This window comes from Parasteatoda tepidariorum, chromosome 9 (assembly GCF_043381705.1).
Source record: "Parasteatoda tepidariorum isolate YZ-2023 chromosome 9, CAS_Ptep_4.0, whole genome shotgun sequence".
Taxonomy (NCBI): Eukaryota; Metazoa; Arthropoda; class Arachnida; order Araneae; family Theridiidae; genus Parasteatoda; species Parasteatoda tepidariorum.
Genome location: NC_092212.1, coordinates 68,921,240 through 68,939,381, shown reverse-complemented (window position 1 = coordinate 68,939,381; position 18,142 = coordinate 68,921,240). Strand labels below are relative to the sequence as shown.

The following is an 18,142-nucleotide window of genomic DNA, read 5'->3' as shown; positions in this document are numbered from 1 at the left end:
CAACTTCTAATATTTTGTTATCTAAGATTTTTCAGAACAGTAAGGCACAAAAATCAGACTACTTCTATCCTTTTTAGCATTCTAATATATTTCTTTCCCATTAGAATTTAGAACGAAATAAATCATGCTTGATATCATATTAAAAATCGTTTGAATCAATTTAATCGCCGAAAATCTTATAATATCTTATGGATATCACTTGAAATACTTTTTTAAAAGTTCTTTTAGTTACAAACTTTAAATGAAACAGTTTCTAACCACTTCCTTTCAGAAATAAACACGAAAATAATTTGCCTTCATATCACAGCATGACTTAATTGTATCAAATTAATCGACGAAATTTGATACTTTAATCCAACGTGTACCACCACTTGAATTCGCAATACCAGATTTTAAGTGAGATAGTTCATAACCTTTAGAATACAAGACGAAAATAATTTTGCCTGTAGTTGCAATAAGATGTTATTGTATCAAATTAATCGATGAAACCCTAATCTTAAGTACAACACGTGAATATTTTTATATTGAAATGAAAATAATTTTGCCGGTTATCACAGCAAGACGCATTTGTATTAAATTAATCGGCGAAATTAGATAATATAACTTAACGTGCACCACTTGAATTCATAATAATCATAGAAGTCATCGCTGAAAAAACTGAAATGAAAATAATTTTGTCCGATATAACAGCAAGACGCTTTTATATTAAATCAACCGACGAAATTTGATACTATAATCTTACGTACACCACTTGAATTCATAATAAGTCATCATTGAAAAAACTGAAACGAACATAATTTAACCTGATATCACAACTAGACGCGTTTATATCAAATAAATCGACGAAATTAGATACTATAATCTTACGTACACCACTTGAATTCATAATAAATCTTGAATAACGAAAATAATTTGACCCGATATCACAGCAAGACGCATTTAAATCAAATAAATCGAAGAAATTAGATACTATAATCTTACATACTCCACTTGAATTCATAATAAATCTTGAATAACGAAAATAATTTGACTCGATATCACAGCAAGACGCATTTAAATCAAACAAATCGACGAAATTAGATACTATAATCTTACGTATTTCACTTGAATTCATTATAAATCTTGAATAACGAAAATAATTTGACTCGATATCACAGCAAGACGCATTTAAATCAAATAAATCGACGAAATTAGATACTATAATCTTACGTACACCACTTGAATTCGTAATAATCATAGAAGTCATCGTCGACGAGGCTCGGTGCTCGGTTGCTTCCTTCATAGCTGCTGAATCGACAGGACTGATATCTCGAACTGTACTCCACTGACCGACAGTCGCGACCATATCGACGCATGCATTCGTCCAGACACTCCTGGAAAGAATAGGACTTGATTTCTGCCTGGTGTGGTCCATCAAGGCGCTTCCGCCTATAGCACTCAAAAGTCAGGTTGTTGATCAGGGCATCTGGACAAGAGAAAACGGAAGGTTCCTCAGAAGGTGAATAAGCACCAAAATACAAGAACACCACAAATTTCGATATGGCTGATTCATAAAGTGCTTCAAGAAATATAAGAAAGCAAGCAGAGTGCGAAAGAGAAATTAGAATAAGTTTTATTTATGAAGTGGTTTGAAATGATTAAATGTCTGTCCCATACGAATATATGAATTTTTTTAAGTATCGGAATTTAATATTAGCTACTAATCCTAAATATAGGCGATCGCTACGCTTGAATACGCCCTCTGCTTTGACCCTTCCCCTTTCCTCCTGCTCGTTTCAGTTTTATAGGAATGTACTACGATATTCTTCCTTTTCTTAATATTTTTCGTAGTTAATTGTTAAAAAAAAATTTTTAAATTTCCATTATGCTTTCTTTTAGAACTATGTTTAATGTAGTTTTGAGTTCCATATAGTTTCCTAACATAAAATATTTTAATCTACTCGAAAAATCAAGACAGAAACTAACGTTCTTCCTTCTTCTATGACTCTCCCCAAGCTAATGGGTAATGCGAAGTGTTGCCATAGGTAGAGAGTTCTGCTCTAAGCCACCTGTAGCCCATTTCGATAGCCAATTGAANAGACAGAAACTAACGTTCTTCCTTCTTCTATGACTCTCCCCAAGCTAATGGGTAATGCGAAGTGTTGCCATAGGTAGAGAGTTCTGCTCTAAGCCACCTGTAGCCCATTTCGATCACCAATTGAATCGATCATGCAAATCAGTTTAAGGTCGTGGTTGCTAATATTCTTTGTTAAATTTCTGTCCATAAGATAACAGCTGCCATATCGAATGAATCACTCAAAGCTTATTATTCAATACATATATGAAAATTTAATAAAGAATTTTAACCACTGTTGTTGCTGCTATCATAAAATAACAAAAATTCATATAAATTTCCGTGCATCGAATGACGAGTAGAGTTGCGTTAAAGAATACTAGAAGATTAAAAATAATTGAATTCAAATAGTAATGCCACCTCATTTAGAAGTATTTCATAGCAATATAATATTTTTGAAGCGTCTTGCTGTGACTATTAATCAACAAACAAAATTTTTCTTTTTAGAGCTGTGTTTAAAATAGACAAAAGTTAATTATTTTTATGTTTGCGCAAAGCTGATCTAAAGTTATCGTTGTATCTAAAGCTAAGTTAGTGCAAAGCTGATCTAACCAATTATTAATGAATTAAAAAAGGAAATTTTATTTAATATTACAAATGTCCAGAAGATTTGGCTATGACGCCATTGGTTCTCTGGCCTTCTAATATCTCTGAACATTACAATTTAAAAACACAAGTGCAGAACACGAATCAAGATGAGCAGCATCAAAAATTTGATGTTGTCCATGCAAAGGACAAACAGGAGAATCACAAAGCTCAAACCGATACAAATACGCGGGCAAGCAGTCGTGGCCTGTTTTAAGGTGGAAAAGTGTCACTGCTGTTCTTCAAGGAAAATCTGGAATCAACTGTTTATCCTAAAGCATGGCTTGCCGGCCATGGGCCCCACTTTCATAAGGAGTTTTCTTTTTATCAGGAGTTTGACTGAATAAAAAGAGAGGCTTTTCAAAGGTATAAACTAGCAAAGGGTCAGCTCTCTTAACGAGGTAATTATGCGTGATATTAACATTTAATATACAAGATTTAGTAGCTTTAAAATATTTGAGAATATATCAGTCACACCTCATGCATTTTTATGTGTTAATTTTGGTTAGTTCAACATAAAGTAAGCCAAATAAATAGTATTATAATTTTTTAAAAAAAGATATTACCTCTGTCAGAAGTTCCACAGAATAATCTATACAGATCCCCACTGCTTGATTTGAGAGGTTTTTGGACATCTGGTCCTTCAGCATCTCCAACAGGATCGTCAGGATAAAGGACGCATGTTTTGCTCTTGTCGTAGTAGAGGAAAGACCTGCACATGAACCCCCTTTCTGTTAAGCTATGAATGCATTTATCCGAACAATCCTTGAAGTCCCGGACAGAAAACAGATCTCTTTCATAAGCTCCTTCAAGTTCTTTGCCTGCTTCAAGGATCAACGCTGTCGCTGAACATAAATCTGATCCTGCAATAAAGTAGGTTTTTAACGAAATTATTTATTCAGTTGTTCGGCAAGTCATTTCAAAAACGTTTTGTTTGTTACTGGCCAAGAAACTGTTCCACGTGATTTTTGATCTCTTTATTTGACTTGAAGGTGCTACGGTGAATGACCGAAATTTCGACTTCCACCGGAGAATGTCACATAGTCGCTTAGGTAAATGTCCGAAATATATACTAGGTCTTTAAGTGCCACTGTCCGGTATACATTTGACCGGCATGACGTGCATCGATGATTTTTTAAGGTCAGGTACCAGGTACCACTGACTAGTCTGCATTTAACTGGTACTCCGAACACTGATGTTTCTCCTAATCTATCCTCAGCAGATCTTAAGATGTCGAATAAATGTAATAATATCAACGAATAAATTAATATAAAATCGGATATAACAAATATTTTGGACATTCATCAAAGCGACTATGTGATTGTTGACATTCACCGGTGAAAGTGGACATTCTCTTGATTTCGGTTATTCACGGTAACAAAGGTATTACCATCTAAAAAAAATTTTGCTGAGACCCGAAAAAATTTGTAGATAGCTAATTTTTTCGTTCTCAGTGATAATACGCTTCAAAATTTTATTAATTTCTTGACGTTTGAGAGGGCAAATCACAGACGTCTAAAGCGACGGCACAAAAATTCGTTCCGTAAGAACAGGATGAACCTATGTTTCGACCCTTAAGAATAAACCTAGGCGTTTCAAATCAGCGTGAGCTATCGAATTCGACAACTTTAATATCTCAGCGATCTCCTGAGTTGTTATTCACCAGCTTGCACTAATTAATGCATTTATTGCGTCTTTGTCAACATAAACTTAAGTGCATCTTCGGCGTCTTAATCGAAATTTTGCAAACCAGTTTTGGGTCTGGCGTATTGTCTCATGCGCAGGGTTGCCAATTATTACTCTTTTTGCTAAATATTATATTGAGTAGTACCCAGGTACCTTGATAGTCCCATCAAAACGTTTTGATGGTTTACGTTGGTTTCTGTGCGATTCATGATGGTCCGACATCATTTGATGGTCACCATCATCAAACATTTTCTGTTCATGGTTTTTGATATACTAACAAATTTCCAACATGGAATGATGGAAAATGCTATTTTAATACTATGATGGTTAACCATCAATGGAAGTTGGATTCTCATGGACAACAATCCATGATGGTTTAATGGGAATTATTGTGTGTTCTCAGGAATATACCACACAAAAACAATTTGTTTGTTTTTTATGTTGGACCATCATAAATCAGCAAGAATTCCTACATTGGGATGATGGTTGTTCATGATCGTTCCAACATTTGAATTCTAAGAAACTATGATGGAAATTTTTGATGGTTCAACACGAACAAACCATCAAAACAAGTTGCTATTCTTATGTTGGACCATCATAAATCAGCCAGAATTCCTACATTTAGAAGATGGTTGTTCATGATCGTTCCAACATTTGAATTCTAAGAAACTATGATGGAAATTTTTGATGGTTCAACACGAACAAACCATCAAAACAAGTTGCTATTCTTATGTTGGACCATCATAAATCAGTTCGAATTCCTTCTTTGGGATGATGGTTACTTATGCTGGTTACCATCAAAAATATAATGGTTCATGTTGAACTTATTGATGGTTACCATCAAGATCGTCAATGGAAAAAATTTAGACTTTTATTTATTTTATTTAATGCCATTAACACTATGGGTGCTAATACACACGACACCTTTGGTGTGGTCTATGACCTCCAGGATCGTGCTTGAGTACGCTCCTCCCTTTTCTATCCCTCTTCTTTTCTATCTTCATTTTAATTCTCGCTTTATATCGCCTTCAGCCTATCGACATTTTAACTCTAACGAATCAGTCAAAGCTTTAGAACAAGATAGCTTAAGTGGAGGACTTTTTGATGGAACTAATATTGCATTTGCGTTACTCGGAAAGGAAAACCACGAAGCCCGTCCTTGATTAGCCTGATGGCAAAGGGATTCTAACCAATGATCCGTCCACCACTGAAGATATTTTATGTCAGCATTGTGTGAGCCGGGAGCAAACCTGGTACCAACTGTCGAACCAGAACCAGAATCTCCTCATTGGGAGGCTACTGCTCTACTCCTGAGCCATCCCGACTCATTATTGAAAAGCCATTAGCCATTATTGAAAAATAAATAATGAAATCCTGTGAGAAAATTGGTGACCTGGTAGCGGCTTTAAGACAAATTAGTCGCCTGGTGGCCGGTGCTGACTGTTAATTTCGCCCTACAACAATAGATTTTTTTTTATTTATTTCAAAATATTTATTAGAATATCAGAAAAACATTATGATATGGCATATTTTTCAACTTTTACAGAATGTCCGCACTCTTAGAAAATATTTCCCTAGCCGCAGCAAATGTCATATATGCTAACATTTTGATAAATCAGAATTATAAGAATTTTTCCCGCCACTTATAATTAAAACAAAAATAAAAATCAGATTCCGTCATGCTTTCGAAGTCTGCTCGAACTCCATTTTGCTCCCCAAACTTAATTTTTTTCCTGTGTGCTTCTTAGTCAAATTTCATGATGAATGGGCCCAGTTCCACTACAACGAACGAACGAATTCCAAACCCTGCCAAAAGTTTCAAGACAATTTCATTCTTCTTTAAAATTTTCTGCTTTAGTTCATGTTAATTTGAAGAAATATTTATAGCATAATATTACACACTAGTGGACTGCGCCCCCTGCTCGCTAACGTTCGCCAACCCCCGAAAATTGCAGCGCAATCTTATATGGTTTGCTTCGCAAACCAAGCTTGCCTTGCTCGCTATAAACTTAGGTACATTGCAAATGCGCAAAATTCTAAGAATTCAAAACAATCATTCAAATCCATATGACAATTTTTTTTTAAATTACATCTTTTTAGTAAATACTAAGTCGTTAAAATAAATTTGAATTCAAATAAATGACATGTAATTTGTAATACCTATTAGAAATGTGCTATAGTATAAAATCTTAAGATAAAATTTCTAAAACTGATATCTCTTTGAAAAGGTTAAAATTTTGGCTATAATGAAATCTATTAAAAATTGAAATAAGTGAATTGCAATGGAAAAATTTGCATGAACAAAACATTGAATTTCGGAAGAAATCTCATTTGGTGAGAATGTTCTCTCTTGTCAAAAAATACAAAATAAACTGACTTCAAATAAAGCTTAAAGGACTTCGAATCAAATAATTGAGGAAACTACTATCACGTTTAGTATAAAAGGAAGATTTATTAACTAAACCATAAAATTACAGCATCGCAGTTCCAAAAAACAAATCTCACATTCACTCAAAAAATCAATTTATATTCTAATTAGTCACCATAGCAACCACAAAACTCTTCTCGTTTATTTAACAAAAAATATCATGCACATAAGCACATAATATTTTACACTCTGGTTATTTCCGTTTTCATTTTTAAAACCGCTATATTTTGAGCCACCTCAACTAGATTTGGCCATTTTTGACATTTTTAGCGGCAATCATTGGTCGATTTTCTAGCGTTGCCATTCGGGGAGTTGTAATGAGGCTTTTTTTGTCGCCGTGTAAGAGAAATATATATAGAGATATTACAGATATGAAATATTATTCATATAATTATATATATGATTATAAATAGAAAAAATATTTATAATATTAATTTATAAATTATTTCAAATATTGGATGGTATGAAATAGGTTTTATTTCCTCACCTCTCTTCAAGATATAAATTACGTTATACAGGGTGGATTAAGTGGGAAGGACTTTCTTTTAAAGAACTTAAGAATTTCATTTCATTTAGCCCTTTGGACACCTTTTTTTCTGACAGTTAAATATATAACTCGGAATTTCTTAATTACGAAAAACAATCTAATAGTTACTAAAAAACTCTTTTAGATTCTCGAAATTATATTTATTTAAAAATATCAAATCCAGAAATAAGTAATTTGATTTTTTCCTTCGTATTCAAAATTTTATTAAATCTAAATAACTGCACATAGGTGCAAATTTAAAAAAAAAATTATTGCTGGGAAGTGAGCCAAGTTTGCAAAATTTAACCATTAATTCGAAAATGGACACCGGTGTCTAATGCTGTATTTTATAACCACAAGTTAACACGTTCATTGCAATGGGGGGTCACCGGTGATCGGCGAAGCCAAGATTATTAGAAACACATAATACGAGTAAATTTTTAATTTTTTTTAATATAATTATCGTTACTAAAATGGTTTGAAGAAATTAATGCGATATAGAACACACAAAAGTGGTTTTATTTATATACACAGAGGTGCCAACTTGCTCCGGACAGCGAATAAATATTTTCAAGTGGTAGTTTATTAATGGTGATTCTTAGTTTAATCAATTAAATTTAGCAGATTTTTACTCACCACTATTTTTAAACAATTCGTAGGTATATATAATTCATCACTTTTTTTCAGCAATGTTTGCTAAGTTTTTCGTAAATTAACAAAATCTAATGTTTGCTAAGTTTCTCGTAAATTAACAAAATCTATCTATATTTACAAATTTAGTTTGCATTTATTTACCATGTGGCCAGACGAACAAGCCATGTAAAATTAGCGTGGCATTTAACGTGTTAAATCTTTCTCCATCACTTATTAAACTTCTGTCAGTTGTAGCAACCCTGACTTATTAGAAAAAATAACTAAAACAAATCTTATTAACTACCGCTTTTAAATATAAAAAATTTTAAATTATAATATATTTATTGCAACATTCGTGATCAATTCATGGAATTTTGGTTTTCAAAGGAGTGACAATTCGATTGTCACTGTTAGAATAACGACAGTGTTATGGAACAACCGGCATGTGTTTCTATTCTAAACAATGGTGCTGAGTTTTATCGGCAATACAGATACCGGATTTAATATATTAGTTTATTAAAGTAATTTTGAACATAAAATAACCAAAATAAAGCATTAAAAAAATATTAAACTAGAGAAAGGAATGAAGATTTTTCATCGTTTTATCATTAATAATTTTAAATTAGGTTTTGACAGTGAAATTTGCAGTCTTAGTTCTATAGTTATGAATTTGTTTTAGATGTTTATTCATAAGCTGAAAAAGAATAGAGTAAACTTAATTATGGTTTACTTCGAAATGAAATCTTTAAAGAACCGCTATAAACGTTGAAAATGGAAAATATATTTCTTTATTAAAGAAATTAGTTACTTTATTTGATTTGAAAAGCGCGATATGAAATATTAATGCACTATTCTATAAATGCTTATTCTTCACATAACTCTTTTCATTATATTGCCGAAAGATTAGTGTAGTGTGTCTACCACTTCAAAAATAGAATTATAATTTAGTAGTATTTAAAACATTTGAGCTCGGTTAACTCATTTTGGGGTGGGCAACGCTATAATAAAAAAAGGTTGACATTGTCAATATTTAATGGAAGATAAGATCTAATTATAATCAGAAGTTTCTAAATGACGTAACCACTGATCAGAATCTTGTACTCGCTGATGTCATTCAAACTTTAAAGGACGCGAATGAACGTTTTGCACTGGTTGGCCAACTCTTAAGACAAGGTAATGTTTTGCGAAATTCTTCTGACTTTTATCGAAGATGTATTTAAACACAGGAAATAAAATAAATTTATGAATTTTAATAAAAATTCGCATTAAAATAAGTATCGTTTAATTGTTAATAACCTCTTCACTACTGAGGTAAGAAATTTAGCAAAAAATATTACATTGTGCTGACTAGAAGACAATGTCAACATTAACCTATTAATAAGAAACTCATAGATGGATAAATTTAGCATGATTTATATACTTAAAAATTGAAGCTTAATAATTATAGTGGTAGTTACGCCACAACCGTTCTGAATGCCTACTCTTCAGGTCTTAACGACGTAAAAGAATATAAATATTTCAAATGTTAAATTGCACTTAAGGTTGGAACAAATGTGCATGTTGTTATATTATTGTCTATTTATATACAATGATGAATAATTTCGAAAAAAGAAATAAATTTCAAAAAATATATTTCTTATGAGTTTTATTGCCCCATTATATCTCAGTTTCAAAACAATTTTAACTATGCAAACCTCGCAAAATACATAATTATTGAAAACAATCGAACATTAATTATTAAAAAATATTTAATGCTTGAGGATAAAATTTCAAAATTAAAGTTAAAAAATTAAATCAAAAAATTTAAGTTATTAAATGTAAGTATGTACATAAAACTAAAACAATAAATTTAATTGCTTATGTAATGGAGGAAAGGTTTGAAACTACAATATTTTTGCTTTATTGCAAAAAGGATTTTTAGTACTAACATTTTCGTGGCAATAAAAAAAAATACCGAAGCAAGGTTGCCGCAAGGTTACACGCTTTCAGGGTATGGAACTATTACAGGCCGGGCCTGATTATCGCCTAGGCCCAGTAGGCAAGGGCCTAGGGCCCACAATTTCTGAGGGGCTTCAAAAAATTTTAAAAAGTCTAATGAAAGGTGGAATAGCTTTGTGTTGGTTTAAGTACTAAATAAAAAATAATTACAGCCTACAATAAAAAGGTAATTCAGCTAATCAGTGATTTTTTTCAAAAATCACTGATTTCAATTGTTTGTGGTCCCCAAACTATTTTTATTTTGATCTAACATTGTTTCGTTGTTTTATATTCTGCTCTAATTTATAGATACGTAAACTTTATCTTAGAAAAATAATCTTCAATTGCCTGCTTTCAAAATTTCTTAGAATGTTTATCTTGAATCATGCAGTTCAAAGATTCTTTTCTATTGTTAGGACTAATTACTTAAAATATTACGCGAACTCCAGTAATTTAATTTCAAAATACTTTGTAAGGGGCCACGGAGAATTTGGTGGGCCTTGGGCCTGATTTTGTGTTGATCGGTCCCTGATTGCAGGGTGTTTACTTACCTGATAGACAGAGATTCTCCATGTAATCGCTGTTGGCATCAGAGGTAAATCCTCCGGGATTCATTGCTCTCGTCTCTCTGCTCAATCTGCATATTGATCCTGCTCTATCAAAACTGCATGAGCGGCACTTGAAACTCTCTTCGTTGATGCATTTGCTCTCACAGTCTGTTCTATTCACTGCAAATATCTCTCTGTCTCCATTACCTCCTTCAAACCGGAAGCCCGGGGTTCGCTCCATTACGTACAGTCGATTACTGCATTCTGTGCTCACTTTGCTAGCTGCGAAAAACACGATACTTGTTATTTATTTAAATGTGAAAGCTAATTCTTAATTAGAGTTAGAAATATTGGCAGTATACAATGGATGCATGACCGGCATAATATTCCCAAGGTTGCCAATTTTCGAACGCTTTTTGTAAAACTTTTTCTAGTAGTACCTATGCTATGTTTTTTCTTTTTTTAATAACCGTCGTTGTACAGCTGACCCAATTTGGGGGGGGGGTTACGACTACTAATGTTCATCTCCGTACACTTTTAATTTTTAACCCAATTCAAAAGGCAAGGGAACTCTTATTTTACTACTTACTATTTTTTATTAATTTATTTAATAATAGTAAATGAATTGAACTGCAAGGTAGACAATTTCTTACATCATTTTAAAGAGGGCAAATCTACACGGCAGACCACAAAATGCAAGCGAAATAGATAATATAATTCCTGAGAAATCAAATTTTAAAAAAAAGGTCGCCGGTTTGGCGACGAAAGGCTTTGTTTTAATTATCGGATACAGTGTGTTAAAATTATTAGGCTTTTAACGAAATTCCTTTCAAAATTAAAGTTGCACCATATGAAGAGAGTCATATTTTAATTAGTTTTTTTAATTTTATTTTATAACAGTCGTTGGACAGCTGACCCAACTTTTTGGGTTTATGACTACAAAAGTTCAACTCCGTAGCCTTGCAACTTTGAATCCGATCCAGAAGACAAGAGAACTCCTGGATCAAGTATTGGGAGAAATTTGACTTCGTGGAGGACTTTTTGATGGAACTGACCCGCATTTACATTAAATGGAGAGGAATACCACGAAATCCTCTCACGGTTAACAAGACGGGAAGGGGACTCTAACCCATGATCCGTCTACCACTCAGGATAGTTCACGTCAGCACTGTGGTCGGTGCAAGCCGGATGCGGATTCGTATCGACCAGCCATCGTTGGTTTCGAACCTGGTTCACCTCATTGGAAAGCGAACGCCCTATCCCTGAGCCATCGCGGCTCTGGTAGCAATATTTATGTTTTGAAGTATTATGGCGAAGTTATCAAAAAATCTGATTTTAAAACCTTAGTTTTTGAATCTCTACCTCTGTATAAAATATTCAGCAAAAAAGTTGGACACATTGTATTCCGTTTGAGGAAAATTTGCCATCTTTGCGGAAATTATTTTTACTATTACTAAAAAAGAAAAAAAAATCTGCCTCTTTGATGAAAGTTTGTCATGTTTGATTTACGGAGGGGAAAAAAAGATTCATTTTTAAGCCTTTTCCTACTAATTTAAAATTTCCTACTATTTCGATTTAAAATTATCTACACATAATTTAATAACTATTAAAGCGGTTTAAGATGGTGTTTCGCATTTTTACGATTTTATATCAAATATCGCATTTTGTATTCACGCGATTTAAAAGCCACTGTTATAATTCGTGTACAAGTGATTTAAAATTTATGCATCGAAATCCGTATTCACGCGATTTTTTAAATCAAATGTCGAGGGTCGTATTCGCGTGATTGGAAAATCACACATTGAGATTCATGTTGACACAATTTAAACAAATAAATGAAATCTGTCATAGATATTTTTATTAAAACGTTGTCAACATTCTGTGGATGAATGCTTCCTACATATACAGGTTTATTCATAATTCCCTCCGGTGTTTCAAAGCGTTATAGTAAAAAAACGAAGACGAATATGACAAAAAAGAACATATGAAATTATTCCGAAAGTATTCTTTGATTTAAGCAGTTGCCGGTAGATGGCAGTAGCATGCACCACTGAAGCCAGTTGCAGTTAAGAAAAATGGCGTTTACAGGCGGAGGGAATTATGAATAACCCTGTACTTTCTTTCTTGCTCAAATTTCAGGTATTTTTTTGTACATAAAAAGTTTGGATATATATTTTTAGCTTTTTTTGATTTTCTACATAACACATCCTTGTAGGATAAATCAATATAGAGTGCTATAAAAATTAAACATTTTATAAAAAAAAAAATCGTGATTTTCAAACGAATTACGCCAAAAGGGAATGAATAACAAATGTAACTTAAAAATGATACAATGTATGGGGTGATAAATTTAACTTACATGTAATGCAAATTTCATTAAAATGCCAGACATCCTGTTGTCGTACTAATGTTTCGGTACCATCTGGTGATGCTTGGTCATAATAAAGATAACAACTGGAGTCTTCGTACTCAGCGACTATGTTTGTCCTACCAGGACCTATATCATTTCCCTCATGGGTTGGAACTGGTGATATCCTTTTACCTGGTAGGAAATCAAATGATCTACATTGTGGCACATGTTGAGTTGTGGTGCGATCTTCTGCGCACCTTCTTATGCATTCAGATAAAACCCTAATCGGAAGATCTTTTCTTGTGATCTAGAAAGATAAATATATATATATACAGCTTGTAAAAAAATGTTTTTGAAAACAATATATCGGTGTAAAAAAATGCAAATTTTGTTAGAATTTAATATTTTAGCGAGAAGAATATATATATATATATATATATAAAGCTNCATATATATATATATATATATATATATATTATATATATATGTTGAAAAAAAGTAAAACATTCTGAATAATAGCTTTTCTCTAAGTTTTGATTTTGAGCTGAACAGCTTAACTAAAACATAGTTTTGAAAGAATAACATTCCTTTAAGTCACTGTTCTCGGAATTTGAGCCTATCATCTTAATTAAAATATAGTTTTGAAACAATAATATTCCCTTAAACCAATGTTTTTGGGATTTTTGCCTTAACAGTTTAACAGAAAACAAACAAGCAAATAGATAAAAATAAAATAGTTTTGAAACAATAACTTTCCCTTAAGTCACTGTTCATGGAATTTGAGCCTGTCATTTTAATCAAAATATAGTTTTGAAAAAATAACTTCCCCTTAAACCAATGTTCTTGGGATTTTTGCCTTAACAGAAAACAAACAAACAAACAAAAATAAAACTAAAAATAGTTTTGAAACAATAATGTTCCCTTAAGTCACTGTTCTTGGAATTTGAGCCTATCATTTTAATCAAAATATAGTTTTGAAAAAATAACTTCCCCTTAAACCAATGTTCTTGGGATTTTTGCATTAACAGCTTAACAGAAAACAAACAAGCAAAAATAAAACTAAAAATAGTTTTGAAACAATAACGTTCTCTTAAGTCACTGTTCTTGGAATTTGAGCCTATCATTTTAATCAAAATATAGTTTTGAAAAAATAACTTCCCCTTAAGCCAATGTTCTTGGGATTTTTGCCTCAACAGCAAACAAACAAACAAAAATAAAGTAGTTTTGAAACAATAGCAGACACTTAAGTCAATGTTCTTGGGATTTTGGACCATATTTCTAACTTCTAAATCAAGAAAACTGCTACAAAACATAAATGTCTAATAATTGGATAGCTTCCACAGTTTTATCGGGTCTTTTACCAGTCTTAAATGTCTTTAACCAGCCTTGTTGTAAGGAAATACTTAATAAATGTATTCAGTATTTTCTTTGAAGAATATCGATATACTAATATCGATATACGATATAATATCGATATACTAAATATATATATATCGATAGTACTTACTACTTCGGCTCTTCTAGTTCCTCCGAAACTATTTCCAGTACCGGATAGTTTGTAATCAGCAACCCTTTCAAACATGAGTTTTCCAACACCATTGTTACAACTTTGAGCTGCGCAAGAAAGGAAAAAAAACATTGTTACAATACATGTTTCAAGTAAGTGAACAGTTTAAATACTGTAATATACAGTAACTCTCTCTCTTTAAATTTAAGAAATCAGAAAATTATAAGAAATTGGAATTGAATAAGACCGAGAGAAAGTCGATGGAACTGGTAACTTAGAAATGATAAGAATTTAAGAAATCAGAAAATTATAAGAAATTGGAATTGAGTAAGACCGAGAGAAAGTCGATGGAACTGGTAACTTAGAAATGAACATGATAAGAATTTAAGAAATCAGAAAATTATAAGAAATCGGAATTAAGTAAGATTGAAAGAAAGTCGACAGAACTAGTAACTTAGAAATTATAAGAATTTAAAAAAATTATTAGAAATTGGAATCGAATAGGACCGAAAGTAAGTCGGTAGAGCTGGTAACCTAGAAATTATAAGAATTTAAGAAGTCCAAAAATTATAAGAAATCAAATAATAAGAAATCGGAATCGAATAGAAACCGAAAAAAATCGATAGAGCTAACTTAGAAATTGTAAAAATTTCAAATATAAAAGGAAACATTTTTGACGTACACCTGTTTACGCAGCAGACTTTGCTATCCAGACTCGTAAGGTATTGTTTTTTGTTTATATTTTTTCACGTTAAATAAAATTAAATGAAAGCCTTGTCTGTTGCATTTAAAGTTCATATGTTTTAAGTGCTTATTTATAAGAGTCAACATTTATTTTTATTTATTTATGTATCTGAGAAATCTACCTAGCTGCTATCTAGACAACTTTATTATTTCTTATATTAGGTGTTATTTATTATTTTACCCTGAATGAAATTAAGTCGAAACTAAATACATAGATATAATAGTTCAGAAATAAGGATGTTTTGAAAAAAATAAGTCAAAAAATGTACTTTTACCTAGATGTGTAAATAGGTATAAATCAGAAACACTTTTGGGTTAGGAATCAGCTAGGTCATTTATATGTAGCGTTTTTTTTAAAAAGGAGGTTTCCTTTTTGAAAAAAAGAAAACTCTGGTAATGCAAGGGTGTCATCATGATGTATTTTGCAGAAACAAGATAGTTTATAGATGAAAGTTAATTATATGAAAATTTTATTTAAGTTAAAAGCAGTTCAGGTAACATAATTTGAAAGAAATAAAAGGGTGCATTATAATTGCGACCAAATACAGTAAGAAACCGATTATCCAGAACGATCGGGACCATCGCTATTCCGGATAACTGATTTTTCCGGTTTTCTGAATCGCTACAAAAGGCCGTTTTTTTATTGTTAAACCCAACTATAAAAAAAAATTATTGGGAAATAATCTTAAAAAGAAGAAAAAACGATGAAGTATATACGCTAATGATTATTTCCGAAATTATGGTAAGGTAAACATCTTTCAAAAAAGAAAGAAAAATCCTAAAATCTTATGAGGAAAAAAAAAATTTTTAAAAATTGCGGGATAATTTATTGATTTTCGTTCCGGATTTTTGGTTTTCCGATTTCCGGATAACGGGCCCTGTACTGTACATCCAAGAGCGTCCATACATCCATACTCTCCAAAAAAAGAGAGCGATTCGTTAAAGGACCGTAAATTAGTGACTAGACATTAATAAATTAAAGAATAGAACAACTATTTCTAAGGACAGCAGATCCCCAACAATATTACTCCAGTAATTTGAGTGTAAAAAAAGAATTAAAAAAAACAATACATGAAGGGCGTTGACCAACATAGAGTTTGCAACTAAGCGCTTTTTAAAGTGAAAGCCTTTTAGCATACAGGTCATGTCCCCGCGCATTTTAATTACTACTTAGTTGCTGTTAGGAATTTCAATGCATTCTGCATCCTGCGTCGAGATTTCAATTTGCGTTGTCAGCATGAAATATATTTTCCAATTGCAATCGATATCATCAGGGTTGACACACTTTCTCTAATTGCGAACCCGCATTGTGATGTCATCCGCCGCATGTTGACCCTAGCTTCACCTGTGCCCGTCATTTGAATTGCAAAATTTTGTACCAAAGTAAACAAATAGGACGATGCTATTTTCATGCTCGCAAACATTTGAGATTCGTATCAAAATATTTCTTTCCAACAGTGGAGGAGAAGCAATTAATTAACAGGGCTGCATACATTTTACGCTTTTTGCAAACATTTACTCTAGTGGTAGATAAGTTAATGTTTTAATGCATTTTTTTTTTCATTTTAACTAAAGTTTTTGTTCATTTGATTTAAAGTTTTGGATACAAAAATTCTTATAAAACGCCACAGTTCAGTCCCAGTGAAGATTTCAAAATGGCGCCGAAATTAGCCAAACCAGCATATGAGGACAGTAATCCGCTCAATTATAATATCCTGAAATTTTGCTAATTGTGATAAAGGGGCCGGGATAGCCCATCACCTCCTAGAAAGAACAGGCCTCAGCACGGGTTACCATAACTATCCCTTAGTAGTCCAAACGTAATGACATATTTTGTATTTTCAACCACTGCGCAGCTTATTACCCCTAACGTAATAACATCTTTCTTATTTTTCGTCTACTGCGCAGTTAACTTCGTCACATCGGACTACTAAATTGATCCGTGCTGAGGCCTTACTACTTCTAGGAGGTGTTGGATAGCCTGGTTGGTAGGACACTGGGTGCATGTCAAAGAGGTAATGGGTTCGATCTTCAACGGCCGAAGACTCCCCGTGTAGTAAATGGTAACTGAGGCACGTTGAATTTGTCGAGTCACAAAATCCTTCATGTCCCCATAACAAATCATACCTTTGGGGGTACTAATCCAGGAGTTTCCTTACCTTCTGGATTGGTTCAAAATTACAAAGTTACGGAGTTGAACTTAAGCAGTCGTAAACTCAAAAATTGGGTCGGCTGTTCAACGACGGTTGTAAAATAAAACTGTTTAAATTTCTTTTTCTAGAAATGCAAAAGCATTTACGTGCAAAAAATTAAAGTAGTATTGCTAGCAAACAATTAATAATGCATGCATATGACAAATAAAGCAATAGATACCTATGACACTGTATTCATTATTGTATATACAAACGATTTTTGATATTTAATTGAAGATATGTAACTGGAAAAAAAATAAAGTACTTTTTTTAACAAAAATATTTTGGGTATTGATAACGAACAGAAAAAACGTCAGTGCCCGTGCAGAGATTGGGCAGAAATATGGAAACACTTCTATACTAGCTGTGTGTGAACAATGTTTTGGAAAATTTCTATTGTTTGTTGTGTATTTTTTGGAAGGTTATTAAAATGGTTCAAGAGTAACAAAAAGTTTATTTAATAGTCTAAGGAAGAAAAAAAAACAGTTAACTGAGTCAAACTGAGATGACTCAGCCTGTTCCCTAAAATATAATGCTGGGCTTTCAACTTTCTTTTTGTAAAAATTGTTCTAGTGATAGCTAAGTTCTGGAATTAATTAATTGCTCGGAATTAATTCCTTTGGTAGGGTACACTATTCCATGTGAATATAATACGTGGTGCAATTAAAATATTATAGGTCAATATTAAGGTTCCATATCGCGCCTTGCGTTATTATTGAAAAATGATTTAGAATGTCCCCGTTTTAAAGCATTTTAGAAGACGAATTTCCTCAAAATAAAGCTTCTAGGAAAACTGTTATAGATATACATACAATGTTTCAATGCATTATTTTCCACACCACTAAATATTCCA

At 32.4% G+C, this 18,142-nt stretch overlaps 1 protein-coding gene across 2 annotated transcripts in view; it reads right to left on the bottom strand.

The window, feature by feature from the left end:
* The window catches only part of LOC107451747 (no mechanoreceptor potential A), a 73,241-nt gene that overhangs the window by 26,883 nt on the left and 28,216 nt on the right, over positions 1-18,142 (bottom strand). The window contains exons 3-7 of one of the 2 annotated variants that reach the window (XM_043044121.2): positions 14,354-14,460; positions 12,856-13,153; positions 10,500-10,778; positions 3,265-3,561; positions 1,214-1,465 (exon numbers count right to left, since the gene is read on the bottom strand). In XM_043044121.2, the coding sequence (XP_042900055.1) occupies positions 1,214-1,465; positions 3,265-3,561; positions 10,500-10,778; positions 12,856-13,153; positions 14,354-14,460 (1,233 nt within the window). The remainder of the gene's footprint in view (positions 1-1,213; positions 1,466-3,264; positions 3,562-10,499; positions 10,779-12,855; positions 13,154-14,353; positions 14,461-18,142) is intronic. The other variant, XM_043044122.2, reaches the window with a different exon arrangement.